General features: G+C 40.7%; 1 protein-coding gene across 1 annotated transcript in view; it reads right to left on the bottom strand.

The window, feature by feature from the left end:
• SMYD2 (SET and MYND domain containing 2) overlaps positions 1 to 18,857 on the bottom strand; it is a 275,842-nt gene that overhangs the window by 161,505 nt on the left and 95,480 nt on the right. Inside the window, exon 5 of the mRNA XM_053712488.1 lies at positions 5,816 to 5,940. Within this exon, the coding sequence (XP_053568463.1) occupies positions 5,816 to 5,940 (125 nt within the window). The remainder of the gene's footprint in view (positions 1 to 5,815; positions 5,941 to 18,857) is intronic.

Genomic DNA, 18,857 nt, shown 5'->3' with positions numbered 1-18,857 from the left:
AAGAGAGGTAGAAGTTGCTTTTTGACCTCACCTTTTACCAGAATAGACGACAAACAGAGTAGAAGTTTGTCTGAACTCTTTTGTAGCTTCTAAGTAGAACTTTAGAGCATGGACTACATCTAAATTGTGTAGCAAACGTTCCTTCTTTGAAACTGGATTCGGACACAAAGAAGGTACAACTATCTCCTGATTAATATTTTTGTTGGAAACAACCTTTGGTAGAAAACCAGGCTTAGTACGCAAAACAACCTTATCTGAATGGAACACCAGATAGGGTGGAGTACACTGTAGAGCAGATAACTCAGAAACTCTTCTAGCAGAAGAAATAGCAACCAAAAACAAAACTTTCCAAGATAACAACTTAATATCTATGGAATGTAAAGGTTCAAACGGAACCCCTTGAAGAACTGAAAGAACTAGATTTAAACTCCAGGGAGGAGTCAAAGGTCTGTAAACAGGCTTGATCCTAACCAAAGCCTGAACAAATGCTTGAACATCTGGCACAACTGCCAGACGTTGTGTAGTAGGACAGATAAAGCAGAAATATGTCCCTTTAGAGAACTCGCAGATAATCCTTTATCCAAACCTTCTTGTAGAAAGGAAAGAATCCTAGGAATCTTTATCTTATTCCATGGGAATCCCTTGGATTCACACCAGCAGATATATCTTTTCCTTATTTTATGGTAAATCTTTCTAGTTACCGTTTTTTTGGCTTGGACCAGAGTATCTATCACGGAATCTGAAAACCCACGCTTTGATAGAATCAAGCGTTCAATCTCCAAGCCGTCAGCTGGAGGGAGACCAGAATTGGATGTTCGAATGGACCCTGAACAAGAAGGTCCTGTCTCAAAGGTAGCTTCCATGGTGGAACCGATGACATATTCACCAGGTCTGCATACCAAGCTATCAAGATCACCGAGGCCCTCTCCTGTTTGATCCTGGCTACCAGCCTGTGGATGAGAGGAAACACATACGCTAGGTTGAAGGTCCAAGGCGCTACTAGTGCATCCACTAGAGTCGCCTTGGGATCCCTGGATCTGGACCCATAGCAAGGAACCTTGAAGTTCTGACAAGACGCCATCAGATCCACATCTGGAATGCCCCATAGTTGCGTCAACTGGGCAAAGATCTCCGGGTGGAGTTCCCACTCCCCCGGATGGAATGTCTGATGACTCAAATAATCCGCTTCCCAGTTTTCCACACCTGGAATGTGCATCGCAGATAGGTGGCAGGAGTGATTCTCCGCCCATTGTATGATTTTGGTCACTTCTTTCATCGCCAGGGAACTCCTTGTTCCCCCCTGATGATTGAGATACGCAACAGTCGTCATGTTGTCTGATTGGAATCTTATGAATCTGGCCTTTGCTAGCTGAGGCCAAGCCCTGAGAGCATAGAATATCGCTCTTAGTTCCAGAATGTTTATCGGGAGAAGAGACTCTTCCCGAGACCACAGTCCCTGAGCTTTCAGGGATTCCCAGACCGCTCCCCAGCCCAGTAGGCTGGCGTCGGTCGTGACGATGACCCACTCTGGACTGCGGAAGCTCATTCCCTGGGATAGGTGATCCTGGGTTAGCCACCAACGGAGTGAGTCTCTGGTCTTCTGATCTACTTGAATTACTGGAGACAAGTCTGTATAGTCCCCATTCCACTGTTTCAGCATGCACAGTTGTAATGGTCTTAGATGAATTCGCGCAAAAGGAACTATGTCCATTGCTGCAACCATCAATCCTACTACTTCCATGCACTGAGCTATGGAAGGGCGAGGAATAGAATGAAGAACTTGACAAGCGTTTAGAAGTTTTGACTTTCTGACTTCTGTCAAGAAAATCCTCATTTCTAAGGAATCTATTATTGTTCCCAAGAAGGGAACCCTTGTCGACGGAAACAGGGAACTTTTTTCTATGTTCACCTTCCATCCGTGAGATCTGAGAAAGGCCAGAACGATGTCTGAGTGAGCCTTTGCCTTTGAAAGAGACGACGCTTGTACTAGAATGTCGTCCAAGTACGGTACTACTGCAATGCCCCTTGGTCTTAGAACCGCTAGAAGGGATCCGAGTACCTTTGTGAAAATCCTTGGAGCAGTGGCTAACCCGAATGGGAGGGCCACAAACTGGTAATGTTTGTCCAGAAAGGCGAACCTTAGGAACTAATGATGTTCTTTGTGGATAGGGATATGTAGATACGCATCCTTTAGATCCACGGTAGTCATAAATTGACCTTCCTGAATTGTGGGTAGAATCGTTCGAATGGTTTCTATCTTGAACGATGGTACTCTGAGAAATTTGTTTAGGATCTTTAAATCCAGGATTGGTCTGAAAGTTCCCTCTTTTTTGGGAACTACAAACAGATTTGAGTAAAATCCCATTCCTTGTTCCGCCGTTGGAACTGGGTATATCACTCCCATCTTTAACAGGTCTTCTACACAATGTAAGAATGCCTGTCTCTTTATTTGGTTTGAGGATAAGTGAGACATGTGGAACCTTCCCCTTGAGGGTAGTTCCTTGAATTCCAGAAGATAACCCTGAGAAACTATTTCTAGCATCCAGGGATCCTGAACATCTCTTGCCCAAGCCTGAGCAAAGAGAGAGAGTCTGTCCCCTACTAGATCCGGTCCCGGATCGGGGGCTACTCCTTCATGCTGTTTTGTTAGAAGCAGCAGGCTTCTTGGCCTGCTTACCCTTGTTCCAGCCTTGCATCGGTTTCCAGGCTGGTTTGGTCTGTGAGGTATTACCCTCTTGCTTAGAGGATGCAGAATTAGAGCCCGGTCCGTTCCTGAAATTACGAAAGGAACGAAAATTAGACTTATTCTTGGCTTTGAAAGGCCTATCTTGTGGGAGGGCGTGGCCCTTTCCCCCAGTGATGTCTGAGATAATCTCTTTCAATTCTGGACCAAAGAGAGTTTTACCCTTGAAGGGGATATTAAGCAATTTTGTCTTGGATGATACATCCGCTGACCAAGACTTTAGCCAAAGCGCTCTACGCGCCACAATTGCAAACCCTGAATTTTTCGCCGCTAATCTAGCTATTTGCAAAGCGGCATCTAAAATAAAAGAGTTAGCCAACTTAAGTGCGTGAACTCTGTCCATAACCTCCTCATATGGAGTCTCTCTACTGAGCGACTTTTCTAGTTCCTCGAACCAGAACCACGCTGCTGAAGTGACAGGAACAATGCACGAAATGGGTTGAAGAAGGTAACCTTGCTGTACAAAAATCTTTTTAAGCAAACCCTCCAATTTTTTATCCATAGGATCTTTGAAAGCACAATTATCCTCGATAGGAATAGTAGTGCGCTTGTTTAGAGTAGAAACTGCCCCCTCGACCTTAGGGACTGTCTGCCATAAGTCCTTTCTGGGGTCGACCATAGGAAATAATTTCTTAAATATAGGAGGGGGAACAAAAGGTATGCCGGGCTTCTCCCATTCCTTATGGTTGTCACAATCATCCAGAGTAGATAACACCTCCTTAAGCAGTGCGCGGAGATGTTCTAATTTAAATTTAAATGTCACAACATCAGGTTCAGCCTGTTGGGAAATTTTTCCTGAATCTGAAATTTCCCCATCTGACAAAACCTCCCTCATGGCCCCTTCAGATTGGTGTGAGGGTATGACAGAACAATTATCAACAGCGCCCTCCTGCTCTTCAGTGTTTAAAACAGAGCAATCGCGATTTCTCTGATTTGCAGGCATTTTGGATAAAATATTTGCTATGGAGTTATCCATTACAGCCGTCAATTGTTGCATGGTAATAAGCATTGGCGCGCTAGAAGTACTAGGGGCCTCCTGCGTGGGCAAAACTGGTGTAGACACAGAAGGAGATGATGTAGATGACACATTGACTTTCATAAATATAGAACATAGCTTATCTGAAGGCACAGACATGTTAAACAGGCTTAAACTTGTCAGTAAAACACAAAAACTGTTTTAAAACAAAACCGTTACTGTCTCTTTAAATTTTAAACAGCGCACACTATTACTGAATATGCGAAAAAATATGAAGGAATTGTTCAAATTTTACCACTATTTCACCACAGTGTTTTAAAGCATTAAAAGTATTGCACACCAATTTTCAGAGCTTTAACCCTTAAAATAACGAAACCGGAGCCGGTTACAGTTTTAACCCCTCTACAGTCCCAGCTACAGCCTTTGCTGCGACTCTACCAAGCCCAGAGGGGAATACGATACCAAATGACGCCTTCTAGGAACTTTTCCAACTGTTTTCAGGTCCTCACACATGCATCTGCATGTCTTGCTCTCAAAAACAACTGCGCAGTAATGGCGCGAAAATGAGGCTCAGCCTACAACTGGGAAGGCCCTTCCTGACTGGAAAAGGTGTCTAACATAGTGCCTGACGTTAAAAAACGTTCCCCAAGTTTATAAGTGTGAAATACCAGCATAAACATGTATAAAATGCCCAAATAAAGCAATCGATTCTGCCCATAAAAGTGTCTACCAGTTTTATAGCCCATATTAAGCCCTTTATTCTGCTTGAGACTAAGAAAATTGCTTACCGATCCCCATGAGGGGAAATGACAGCCTTCCAGCATTACACAGTCTTGTTAGAAATATGGCTAGTCATACCTTAAAGGGACACTGAACCCACATTTTTTCTTTCGTGATTCAGATAGAGCATGCAATTTTAAGCAACTTTCTCATTTACTCCTATTATCAATTTTTCTTCGTTCTCTTGCTTTCTTTATTTGAAAAAGAAGGCATATAAGCTATTTTTTAAATTCAGAACCATGGAAAGCACTTGTTTATTGGTGGGTGAATTTGTCCACCAATCAGCAAGAACAACCCAGTTTGTTTACCAAAAATGGGCCGGTATCTAAACTTTCATTCTTGCATTTCAAATAAAGATACCAGGAGAATGAAGAAAATTTGATAATAGGAGTAAATTAGTAAGTTGCTTAAAATTGCATGCTCTATCTGAATCACGAAAGAAAAAATGTGGGTTCAGTGTCCCTTTAAGCAGAAAAGTCTGCTAACTGTTTCCCCCAACTGAAGTTACTTCATCTCAACAGTCCTATGTGGAAACAGCAAAGGATTTTAGTTACTGTCTGCTAAAATCATCTTCTTCCCACAAACAGAATTCTTCATCTCTTTCTGTTTCAGAGTAAATAGTACATACCAGCACTATTTTAAAATAACAAACTCTTGATAGTAGAATAAAAAAACTACAACTAAACACCACATACTCTTAACCATCTTCGTGGAGATGTTGCCTGTGCAACGGCAAAGAGAATGACTGGGGTGGGCGGAGCCTAGGAGGGACTATATGGCCAGCTTTGCTGGGACTCTTTGCCATTTCCTGTTGGGGAAGAGATATTCCCACAAGTAAGGATGACGCCGTGGACCGGACACACCAATGTTGGAGAAAAAAAATGTTCTTCACCATTTTAACCTCAATACTATGAAGCGTCTACTCATTCCCATAAGGGAATCTTACACTTATTATGTGTCATCGATTGTGAGGTAAGTTACATATTCTTCTAAACAAAAAGAAAATAGTAACAGAACAGGGTGTTGCTTCTAAAAAAAATAAATAAATAATAGCCAGTATGTCTCATAATCCAGCCCCCCCCCCACCATCAATTTGCACACATCTGTTTTCTATTGTACTATACCAGTGACAAATCATCTTAGTCTAAATCCATCCAATAATGCATAAAATACGGCTGCATCCAATTGCCTGATGTCACTAGACCTCAAGTGTTTAAAAGAAATAGTAGTGACCAAAATGTCACTGTTCTTCCACTAAACTTTCAGTAAAGAATATTGTGGGATAGTTAAGGATGGCAGAGTACGGTAAACCTTACTTGTGCAAAGAGAAGCTCAAGAGCAACGTTATCAGAATAGTGCAAATTCTTGGAGTAAAAATGATGCAAGGCTGCTATGTCATTCTGGATGAGCTCTTTCTTTTCATTGTCCAGTTTGTCAAGATCTGCAAAAAAAGAATAGCAACTTTAATTATATTCAAATGTGTATATATATATATATATATATATATATATATATATATATATATATATATATATATATATATATATATATATATATATATATATATATATATATATATATATATATATATATATATATACACGTGTTCAGTATGGCCTAGCACTCTCGACGACCGTTATTGTACCGGGTGCACTACAAATATGTAAATATAACAAAAAATAGAAGGCACTCACCAGATTTAACAAGGGGTGAAATATAAGGGAATAAAGTGTTTTCACCCCTTGTTAAATCCGGTGAGTGCCGGTCGTCGAGAGTGCTAGGCCATACTGAACACACACATATACACACATACATACATACATATATACATATATACATACATATATATATATATATATGTATGTATATATATATATATATATATATATATATATATATATATATATATATATACATATACATACATATATATATATATATACATATACATACATATATACATACATATATATATATATATACACACACACATATACATGTACATACACACATATACACACATATACATACACATACATACATACACGCACGCACGCAAATCATCAAATCCGGAATTCCAAAATCCAGAATTACTCCTAAATTCAGACTTTTACATTAAAGGGACATAAAACAGTATAAACTAACATAAGTTTATAAATATATAATGCAGCCATAGCTTACCTGCAAAATGGTTTCTGTTTTAACCCCCATTAACCCCTTTAATTCAGGCAGTTTTGATTGCAGCAAGCTCCCCCCTGGGCATTTCCATATATGGAAGGTGCTATCCAGGCCATAGCTTCTGCAGAATGCACATTCACAGTAGGGGGCAGAGTCACATGACACCCGACTAAAGCAGTACACAGTATAATGCTAAAGCTTTCAGAAAGCATGTGACATTATCCCCATGGAAACGAGCAAGCCTCATGGCCACAAACAATAGCAGTACCTGTTGTCCCTCCTCAACTCCCCCTCACGTGCATAGGTAATTATCCTCCCTTGCACACTTTGTTACATGATACCACAAAGATTTGGAGTAAGACACTGATAAGGAGGGTGGAGCAAGCTACATCAAAGTGTAAGTAATTTAGCAGATCTATGGAAATTTTATTAAGATACTTAAGCTTTTTTTTGCTCCACACACTGTATAACTTCAGTTTACCCTTTTATAATATACACATAACTCAAAAATGTTTTATGGCACTATAAAGTGATGGTAAACTATCCTATTTATAAAAAGAGATCCGAAATGTTAGCAATATTTTTCAGATTGAGTTTAATTTATCAGTTTTAATAAAGATGTGCTATAAATGCCTTTAAGTAACCAATCATCTTCCAGTTTTTTTTCCCTTTATCTATATATACTACTTCAAAATAAACACCTTTTCTTTGATCATTTATTTCTAATCTAGTACAGCTTTTAAAAATGAGAAAAGAGTGAGAAAACAAAATTTATGCTTACCTGATAAATTTATTTCTCTTGTGGTGTATCCAGTCCACGGATTCATCCATTACTTGTGGGATATTCTCCTTCCCAACAGGGAGCTGCAAGAGGATCACCCACAGCAGAGCTGTCTATAAAGCTCCTCCCCTAACTGCCACCTCCCAGTCATTCGACCGAAGACAAGAAAGAAAAAGGAGAAACTATAGGGTGCAGTGGTGACTGTAGTTTTAAAAAATAAATAACACCTGCCTTAAAATGACAGGGCGGGCCGTGGACTGGATACACCACAAGAGAAATAAATTTATCAGGTAAGCATAAATTTTGTTTTCTCTTGTAAGGTGTATCCAGTCCACGGATTCATCCATTACTTGTGGGATACCAATACCAAAGCTATAGAACACGGTTGAAGGGAGGGACAAGGCAGGCGCTTAAACGGAGGGCACCACTGCCTGTAAGACCTTTCTCCCAAAAACAGCCTCTGAAGAAGCAAAAGTATCAAATTTGTAGAATTTAGAAAAGGTATGAAGCGAAGACCAAGTCGCCGCCTTACAAATCTGTTCAATGTGGAAGCTACTGCTCTAGTGGAATGAGCTGTAATTCTCTCAGGAGGCTGCTGGCCAGCAGTCTCATAAGCTAAGCGGATTATACTTCTTAGCCAAAAAGAAAGAGAAGTTGCCGAAGCCTACCTTAGGTAGAAAACCAGGTTTGGTACGTAACACTACCTTATCTGCATGGAAAACGAGATAAGGGGAATCACATTGTAAAGCAGATAACTCCGAAACTCTTCGAGCCGAGAAGATAGCTACTAAAAACAGAACTTTCCAAGATAAGAGCTTAATATCTATGGAATGCAAAGGTTCAAACGGAACCCCTTGAAGAACTTTAACAACTAAATTTAAACTCCATGGCGGAACAACGGGTTTAAACACAGGCTTGATTCTAACCAGAGCCTGACAAAACGCCTGAACATCTGGAACCTCAGCCAGACGTTTGTGCAAAAGAATAGACAGAGCAGAAATCTGTCTCTTTAAGGAACTAGCTGACAAACCCTTCTCCAATCCTTCTTGGAGAAAGGATAATATCCTAGGAATCCTGACTTTACTCCATGAGTAACCCTTAGATTCACACCAATGAAGATATTTACACCATATCTTATGATAGATTTTCCTGGTGACAGACTCTCGCGCCTGTATTAAGGTATCAATGACCGACTCGGAGAAACCACGCTTTGATAAAATCAAGCGTTTAATCTCCAAGCAGTCAGACGCAGAGAAATTAGATTTGGATGGTTGAAAGGACCCTGAAGTAGAAGGTCCTGTCTCAGCGGCAGAGTCCATGGTGGAAAGGATGACATGTCCACCAGATCTGCATACCAAGTCCTGCGTGGCCACGCAGGTGCTATCAAAATCACCAAAGCTCTCTCCTGCTTGATCTTGGCAATCAGATGAGGGAGCAGAGGAAACGGTGGAAACACATAAGCCAGGTTGAAGGACCAAGGCGCTGCTAGAGCATCTATCAGTGCTGCCTTGAGATCCCTGGACCTGGATCCGTAACAAGGAAGCTTGGCGTTCTGACGAGAAGCCATGAGATCCAGTTCTGGTTTGCCCCAAAGTTGAATCAACTGTGCAAATACCCCCGGATGGAGCTCCCACTCCTCCGGATGAAAAGTCTGTTGACTTAGAAAATCCGCCTCCCAGTTCTCTACTCCTGGGATATGGATAGCTGATAGATGGCAAGAGTGAATCTCTGCCCATAGAATTATCTTTGAAACCTCCAACATTGCTAGGGAACTCCTTGTTCCCCCTTGATGGTTGATGTAAGCTACAGTCGTGATGTTGTCCGACTGAAATCTGATGAACCTGACCGCAGCTAGCTGAGGCCAAGCCTGAAGAGCATTGAATATCGCTCTTAGTTCCAGAATGTTTATCGGAAGGAGTGCCTCCTCCTGAGTCCACGATCCCTGAGCCTTCAGGGAGTTCCAGACTGCACCACAGCCCAGAAGGCTGGCATCTGTTGTTACTATTGTCCAATCTGGCCTGCGGAAGGTCATAACTTTGGACAGATGGACCCGAGATAGCCACCAGAGAAGAGAATCCCTGGTCTCTTGATCCAGATTTAGTAGAGGGGACAAATCTGTGTAATCCCCATTCCACTGACTGAGCATGCAGAGTTGCAGCGGTCTGAGATGTAGGCGGGCAAACAGCACTATGTCCATTGCCGCTACCATTAATCCGATTACTTCCATACACTGAGCCACTGAAGGGCGAGAAGTAGAATAAAGAACACGGCAGGAATTTAGAAGTTTTGACAACCTGACCTCTGTCAGGTAAATCTTAATTTCTACAGAATCTATCAGAGTTCCCAGGAAGGAAACTCTTGTGAGAGGGGATAGAGAACTCTTTTCTTCATTCACTTTCCACCCATGAGACCTCAGGAATGCCAGAACAATGTCCGTATGGGACTTGGCAATTTGAAAATTCGACACCTGTATCAGAATGTCGTCTAGGTAAGGGGCTACTGCTATTCCCCGCGGCCTTAGGACCGCCAGAAGTGACCCCAGAACCTTCGTAAAGATTCTTGGTGCCGTAGCTAACCCAAAGGGAAGAGCTACAAACTGGTAATGCCTGTCTAGGAAGGCGAACCTGAGAAACCGATGATGATCTCTGTGTATCGGAATGTGAAGATAAGCATCCTTTAAGTCCACGGTAGTCATATATTGACCCTCCTGGATCATAGGTAGGATGGTTTGAATAGTCTCCATTTTAAAGGATGGGACCGTGAGAAATTTGTTTAGGATCTTGAGATCTAAGATTGGTCTGAAGGTTCCCTCTTTCTTGGGAACCACAAACAGATTTGAATAGAAGCCTTGCCCCTGTTCCTCCCTTTGAACTGGGTGGATCACTCCCATAACTAGGAGGTCTTGAACACAATGTAAGACTGCCTCTCTCTTTATCTGGTTTGCAGATAATTGTGAGAGGTGAAATCTTCCTTTTGGGGAAGAAGCTTTGAAGTCCAGAAGATACCCCTGGGACACAATTTCCAACGCCCAGGGATCCTGGACATCTCTTGCCCAAGCCTGGGCGAAGAGAGAAAGTCTGCCCCCTACTAGATCCGTTACCGGGTCGGGGGCTGATCTTTCATGCTGTCTTAGAGGCAGCAGCAGGCTTTTTGGCCTGCCTTCCTTTGTTCCAAGCCTGGTTAGGTCTCCAGACCGGCTTGGACTGGGCAAAATTTCCCTCTTTTTTTGTATAAGAGGAAGTTGACGCTGCTCCAGTCTTGAAGTTTTGAAAGGCACGAAAATTAGTCTGTTTGGTCCTTAATTTGTTGGACCTATCCTGAGGAAGGGCGTGACCTTTTCCTCCAGTAATATCAGAAATGATCTCCTTCAGTCCGGGCCCGAGTAGGGTCTGCCCCTTGAAGGGAATATTGAGAAGCTTAGACTTTGAAGTAACGTCAGCTGACCAGGATTTAAGCCATAACGCCCTACGCGCTTGAATATCAAAACCTGAGTTCTTAGCCGTTAGTTTGATTAAATGAACAACGGCGTCAGAAACAAATGAATTGTCTAGCTTAAGAGCTTTAAGCTTGTCAAGTATATCATCCAATGGGGTTTCTACCTGTAGAGCCTCTTCCAGAGACTCAAACCAGAAGGCCGCAGCAGCAGTGACAGGGGCAATGCATGCAAGAGGCTGGAGAATAAAACCCTGTTGAATAAACATTTTCTTAAGGTAACCCTCTAACTTTTTATCTATTGGATCTAGGAAAGCACAACTGTCCTCAACGGGGATAGTTGTACGCTTAGCTAGGGTAGAGACTGCTCCCTCCACCTTAGGGACCGTTTGCCATAAGTCCCGTGTAGCGGCATCTATGGGAAACATCTTTTTAAAAACAGGAGGGGGAGAGAACGGTACACCTGGTCTATCCCATTCCTTAGTAATAATTTCTGAAAACCTCTTAGGTATTGGAAAAACATCAGTGTAAACAGGCACTGCATAGTATTTATCCAATCTACACAATTTCTCTGGGACCATAATGGTGTCACAGTCATTCAGAGCAGCTAAAACCTCCCTGAGCAACACGCGGAGGTGTTCAAGCTTAAATTTAAATGTAGACATATCAGAATCAGGTTGAATTATCTTCCCTGAATCAGAAAAATCACCCACAGATAGAAGCTCTCCTTCCTCAGCTTCTGCATATTGTGAGGGGATATCAGACATAGCTACTAAAGCGTCAGTGTGCTCTGTATTTTTCCTAGCCCCAGAGCTGTCTCGCTTTCCTTGTAACCCTGGTAGTTTGGACAATACCACTGTAAGGGTATGATCCATAACTGCCGCCATGTCTTGTAAGGGAAACGCTATGGGCGCGCTAGATGTACTTGGCGCCTATAGAGCGGGTGTCCCTTGAGCGGGAGTCATAGGTTCTGACATGTGGGGAGAGTTAGTCGGCATAACTTCCCCCTTGTCAGTTTCCTCTGGTGATAAATCTTTTAAAGCCAGAATATGATCTTTATAACTTATTACTATATCAGTGCATTTGGTACACATTCTAAGCGGGGGTTCCACAATGGCTTCTAAACATAATGAACAATGAGTTTCCTCTATGTCAGACATGTTTAAACAGACTAGTAATGAGACCAGCAAGCTTGGAAAACACTTTAATAACTGTGAACAAGCAAAAAATAAAAACGGTACTGTGCCTTTAAGAGAAAAAAAACAATCACAGAAACTGCAAAACAGTGAAAAAAGAAGTACATTTTACGAAATTTTTACAGTGTGTATAATAGACTGAAATAGCATTGCACCCACTTGCAAATGGATGATTAACCCCTTAGTTTCAAAACCGGATAAAAAAACCCCGATATAAACGTTTTTAAACAGTCACAACCAACTGCCACAGCTCTACTGTGGCTCCTACCTGCCCATACGACGACTTTGGAAGGCACAAAAACCCTTTAGAGAGGTCCTATATGTTCAGGGGACTCCTTCAGGGAAGCTGGATGTCTCAAGCTGCAAAAACTACTGCGCAATTTAGGCGCAAAATTAGGCCCCTCACAACCTGTACGCACAGTGAGAGGGCCTTAAAAAACTATCCCTAGGCAAAATCTAGCCAGCCATGTGGAAAAACTGGGCCCCAGAATAAAGTTTTATCACCATTTGTAATAAACGTTTATATACATCAAGCAAACTTTATATTTATTCAGTAATGAGAGTAAATAACAAAAATATTACCCTTTACAGCAAGCATGATACCAGTCATTATTAAATCACTGTAATCAGGCTTACCTTAAATAAATCAGGCACTGTCAGCATTTTCTAGCTTATCTCTCTAGAAAAATTTAAAACTGCACATACCTCAGAGCAGGTAACCCTGCACGCTATTCCCCCAGCTGAAGTTACTCATCTCTTCAGTTATGTGTGAGAACAGCAGTGGATCTTAGTTACAAACCGCTAAGATCATCAAAAACCTCAGGCAGACTCTTCTTCAACTTTCTGCCTGAGGCTAAAATAGTACAACTCTGGTACCATTTGAAAATAATAAACTTTTGATTGAAGATAAACTACATTAATGCACCACATCTCTCTAGCTACTACCCTTGTCGAGAGCTGCAAGAGAATGACTGGGAGGTGGCAGTTAGGGGAGGAGCTATATAGACAGCTCTGCTGTGGGTGATCCTCTTGCAGCTCCCTGTTGGGAAGGAGAATATCCCACAAGTAATGGATGAATCCGTGGACTGGATACACCTTACAAGAGAAATTTGTAGTTTTCCGATTTTTAAGGGCAACTTTTATTACAAAAATGCTGTATTCAGACATTTGATGTATATTATTGAGACAAGACATCTTTAACCCCTTCGTGACCAGAGCACTTTTCCCATTTGTTGACCATCTGGGATCAAGGCTATTTTTGCATTTCTGCGGTGTCAGTGTTTAGCTATAATTTTCCTCTCTTACTCATTTACTGTACATACACATATTATATACCGTTTTTCTCGCCATTAAATGGAATTTCTAAAGATACCATTATATTAATCATATCTTATAATTTACTATAAAAATATATAAAATATGATGAAAAAACCACCAAGAAAACTCCTATGCTACATAGTTTCTACATTTTGTCTTGAGTTCAGAAATACCAAATGTTTACATGTTCTTTGCTTTTTTGTAAGTTATAGGGCAATAAATACAAGTAGCACTTTGCTTTTTCCAAACAATTTTTTTTTTTTTAAATTGGCAATAGTTACATTGGAACACTGATATCTGTCAGGAATCCCTGAATATCCCTTGACATGTATATATTTTTTTTTAGTAGACAACCCAAAGTATTGATCTAGGCCCATTTTGGTATATTTCATACCACCATTTCACCACCAAATGCAATCAAATGAAAAAAAAAAAAAGTTCACTATTTCACAAACTTTAGGTTTCTCACTGAAATTATTTACAAACCGCTTGTGCAATTATGGCATAAATGGTTGTAAATGCTTCTCTGGGATCCCCTTTGTCAGGAATAGCAGACATATATGGCTTCGGTATTGCTTTATGGTAATTAGAAGGCCGCTAAATGCCACTATGCACCACACGTGTATTACGTCCAGCAGTGAAAGAGTTAATCAGGGAGCTTGTAGGGTTAATTTTAGCTTTAGTGTAGTGTAGTAGTTGTAGGGTTAATTTTAGCTTTAGTGTAGTGTAGTAGGCACCCTCAATTATTGATCTAGGCCTATTTTGGTATATTTCATGCAACCATTTCACAGCCAAATGCGATCAAATAAAAAAAAAAAAAAAGTTCACTATTTCACAAACTTTAGGTTTCTCAATGAAATTATTTACAAACAGCTTGTGCAATTATGGCACAGATGGTTGTAAATGCTTCTCTGGGATCCCCTTTGTTCAGAAATAGCAGAAATATATGGCTTTGGCGTTGCTTTTTGGCAATTAGAAGGCCGCTAAATTCCGCTGCCCACCACACTTGTATTATGCCCAGCATTGAAGGGGTTAATTAGGTAGCTTGTACAGAGCTTGCAGGGTTAATTTTAGCTTTAGTGTAGAGATCAGCCTCCCACCTGACACATCCTACCCCCTGATCCCTCCCAACAGCTCTCTTCCCTCCCCCACCCCACAATTGTCCCCGCCATCTTGAGTACTGGCAGAAAGTCTGCCAGTACTAAAATAAAAGGCTTTTTTTTTAATCTTTGAAAAAATAATTATGAAGCTCTGATGGACCCCCCTAAACCCCCAACCTCCCTGATATCCCCCAAACAGCTTTCTAACCCTCCCTCCGCTACCTATGTGCCACCATCTTAGGTACTGGCAGCTGACTGCCAGTACCCATTTTGCCCCCCCCCCCCCACCCCCCAAAAAAAAGAAGTTTTTTTATTTTTTTTAAAATAAATTAAAATTTTTCTATAGTTGTAGCAGCCCCCTCAAAACCCCCCTCCCAGATCCAATGATCCTTATTTTTCCCCCCTCCCTCTCCCCATTCATTTTCATTGATGGCAATGGTACGCAGGACCCCCCCCCCCCGCACGCTCCTGGCACCCGGGGTGCACATAGAGGTACCAGATGCCGTGTAGTGATGGGCCGCCCACCCGCCAATGCTCCCACCCACCAACGATGTTCCGATCAGCACCAACGCTACCGGTGCAGAGAGGGCCACAGAGTGGCTCTCTCTGCATTGGTTTGTAAAAAAAATGGTATTGCAGGATGCTTCAATATTGAGGCATCACTGCAATACCATAAAAGCATCTGGAAACGATCAGGATCGCTTTCACTGCTTGAAAGACCAGAGGACGTGCCAGGAACGTCCTTGGTCGTTAAGTGTGTTTTTTTCCCCATGGCAAAGGGTAATAGAAGGAATCAGCATAAACATGTTTTAACGGCATTATTTTAAAGCCAGTAGTCTACTGAAAGCCCATGTTATAGTGTTTCCTTTAAAGGGACATTAAGCACTTTGAGATGGTATTAGAAATTTTTTAAATTGTACAGTATATAAAAAATAAAACTGCACAATATACTTTCATTATTTATTTTGTCCCCTTTTCTTGTAATTTCGTTCTGAAATTGTGAGCATTTCAGTTCCTGTTACAAATGAAAGTGCAGGACACATATTCTGCACAGCCATTGGCTGCACACTCTAGTGACCTATTTATAACTGTCCCTAATTAGCCACAGCAGAGAAAGTAACTTAAGTTACAACATAGCAGCTCCCATTGTTTTATAGACCCTAAAAATTTACACTTATTTTGTCACTATTTAAACAACTAATGAAACTTTAAAAAATATATCTACGTTATTCTCTGACTAATCTTTTCTTTAAACGCATCATTCTATCTAGCACATATTAGTCTTCAATGTCCCTTTAAGGGACACTAATCAAAACTGAAATGAGTGCATTTGATTTTCAAAGAGAAGCATTTTTGTTTTATACACTTGTATCACCAACTGTGATACTGTGCATAGAGCATACATACATACATACATACATACATCTGTACACACTGCTGCTAGATCCGAGAGTAATGTTTACATGTAGGTAATACACATGGTATACAGAACAGTGATAGCCATTACTGTGTATAGAGCATACATACATCTGTACACACCGCTGCTAGATCCAGGTGTAATGTCTACATGTAGGTAATACACATGCTATACAGAACAGTGATAGCTTTTACTGTGTATAAAGCATACATACATACATACATCTGTACACACCGCAACTAGATCCGGGAGTAATGTCTACATGTAGGTAATACACATGGTATACAGAACAGTGATAGCTATTACTGTGCATAGAGCATATATACATCTGTACACACCGCTGCTAGATCAAGGTGTAATGTCTACATGTAGGTAATACACATGGTATACAGAACAGTGATAGCTTTTACTGTGTAAAGAGCATACATACAGCTGTACACACCGCTACTAGTTCCGGGAGTAATGTCTACATGTAGGTAATACACGTGGTATACAGTACAGTGATAGCCATTACTGTGTATAGAGCATACATCTGTACACACCGCTGCTAGATCCGGGAGTAATGTCCAGGGCCGCCATCAGGGGGTGACAGGGGTGACTCCTGTAAGGGGCCCAATTGGCCAGGGGGCCCTATAAGGCAAGAACAACAATTTTTTTTTTTTTTACATTTTGGCAGCCACCAGAGGGTACTACAGCAGGGTGCTATTGAGCATGGGAAATGTTATTACAAGGAGTAAAGCATTAGCATTTTAGAGGATTTCTGAGTGTGCACTAAACCACTATGCACAGTGTGAGACAGGCTTGGCACTTAAGTTTGTATAGTGTGTGCCTGAGTCAGACGGCAGATCACTTTCATTTGCAGAGGAGGTAGGACTTACTTAGTAATAAATATTTTTTATTTCTTTGTGCAATTTCAGATTGTAACTTCAGTGTGGTAGTTGTTGTATGGTGGGGCCAGGGGTCCATAAAAAACCTTTTTTTTAGCAATATGCAGCAGTCTATTTATGATTATTTGACAATGCTGTAGAAATTCTATATTTAAAGCCATGCAGAAATGTTTCCCCCTCAATACACAAATGGTAGGTGCCCTTTTGGCATATATGAGGTTTTTTTTTATTAATATGTATATTTTCATTACATTCCAGTTAACTGCCCCTTTATGCAACAACTTTCCAGATGCAAGGAGGCATTTCATCTAAGAATTTTACATCTGCATAAAATGTTATACTCTCAGACTAAGATTGCTCAGTGTTTGAAATGAGACAGGTTAACTTAACACTGTTCAGTTTACACTACAGCTGACTTAATTTTGAAATACATACAAACAAGCCTAAATCCTGCATTTAACCAGATCTAATGGTATGAGACAGAGTACGACAGCTTATGGTTCCACCAAGACCATATAGAGTACAGCATTTTCAAAATCTATAAGTACAGCTGACAGATGGGAACTATATGTCAACCTTTCAAAAGTACTTTTCTTCATCTAGCCATCTACCCAGATTATTAATGTACAATTTTGAATTTACAGAATTATTTTTGGTTGCACATTTAGAAATATGATTCTTTAAAAAGTGATCTCTTAATTTTTGCAATTTTTGTTATCATACATGTCACACACGGTTGATTTAGGGGATGCAATGTCCAGACATTTTACCTCCTGTGAGTGTTTCTGTGGGTGACTGTTTATTTCTTTGTGCTTTTGTTTGTGTCTCTATAAGTATGTATGTATTTTTTTTGTGGGTCTCTCTGTGAGGGTGAGTGGGTGTGTATGTCTTTGTGCATTTTCTGTGGATGTCTGTGAGGGTGTTTGCGTATGTCTTTGTGTATTTTCTCTGGATGCCTCTGTGAGGGTGGGTGTGTATGTCTTTGTGTGTTTTCTGTGGATGTCTCTGTGAGGGAGTGTGCGTATGTCTGTGGGTGTCTCTGTGAGAGTGTGTGTATGTATGTCTTTGTGTGTTTTATGTGGTTGTCTCTGTGTGTGTGTGTGTGTGTGTGTGTGTGTGTATGTATGTCTGTGTGTTTTCTGAGGCTGTCTGTCTGTGTTTCCTTGGGTGTATGTGCAAGTGTGTGAGTGTGTGTCAATTGTCTGTTCCTTTATAGGACATTTTGACCTTACTACTGATTATTCACATCTTTTTACAGACTTTGAGACTAATGAGACCTTTCCGGAAGTCACCAATTCACCATTTAACCTTTAAATTATTGTTTAGGCAGTTTAGGGCCCTTCATTTCCTTCCTTTCAGCAACTGCATGCTATTGTCATAATTTAGTTGGCATCTTCCTTGACAAAAATATAATCAGAACTCCATATTTTGTTTTGCAATTTATTTATTTTTTGACAAAACTGTAGTCTTATTACTTGTCAGGTCAATGTAAACAAGTGCAAAGTGCCTGTTTGGTTGTCTGTGTCTGAGTGTGTTTGTGTGTTTCTTTGCATGTCTGCTAGTGTCTATATGTGAATCCTTATGTGTGAGTATATGTTTCAGTGTGTGTGTGTATTTGTGTGTTACTACCTTTACAACATTTCCAAGTTTGACTGCACTTAAGAATAAAGTGCATATACATTTTAGTCACTTGGTCAAAAATTGCACATGTCAAAGGGGGGGGGGGGGGGCCCTGATCAATGGTTAAGTCAGGGCCCCCAAAATTTCTAGTGGTGGCCCTGGTAATGTCTACATGTAGGTAATACACATGGTATACAGTACAGTGATAGCATACATACATCTGTACACACCGCTGCTAGATCCATGAGTAATGTCTACATGTAGGTCAGTGATTTGCAACCTTTTTTTTGCCGTGGCACACTTTTTTACATTAAAAAATCCTGTGGCACACCACCATCCCAAAATTTTACAAAATCACACATTGTAGCCTAATACAGGATATATATATATATATATATATATATATATATATATATATATATATATATAT

Source organism: Bombina bombina, chromosome 4 (assembly GCF_027579735.1).
Source record: "Bombina bombina isolate aBomBom1 chromosome 4, aBomBom1.pri, whole genome shotgun sequence".
In the NCBI taxonomy this organism is placed as follows: domain Eukaryota; kingdom Metazoa; phylum Chordata; class Amphibia; order Anura; family Bombinatoridae; genus Bombina; species Bombina bombina.
This window is presented reverse-complemented; position numbering and strand designations above follow the sequence as displayed.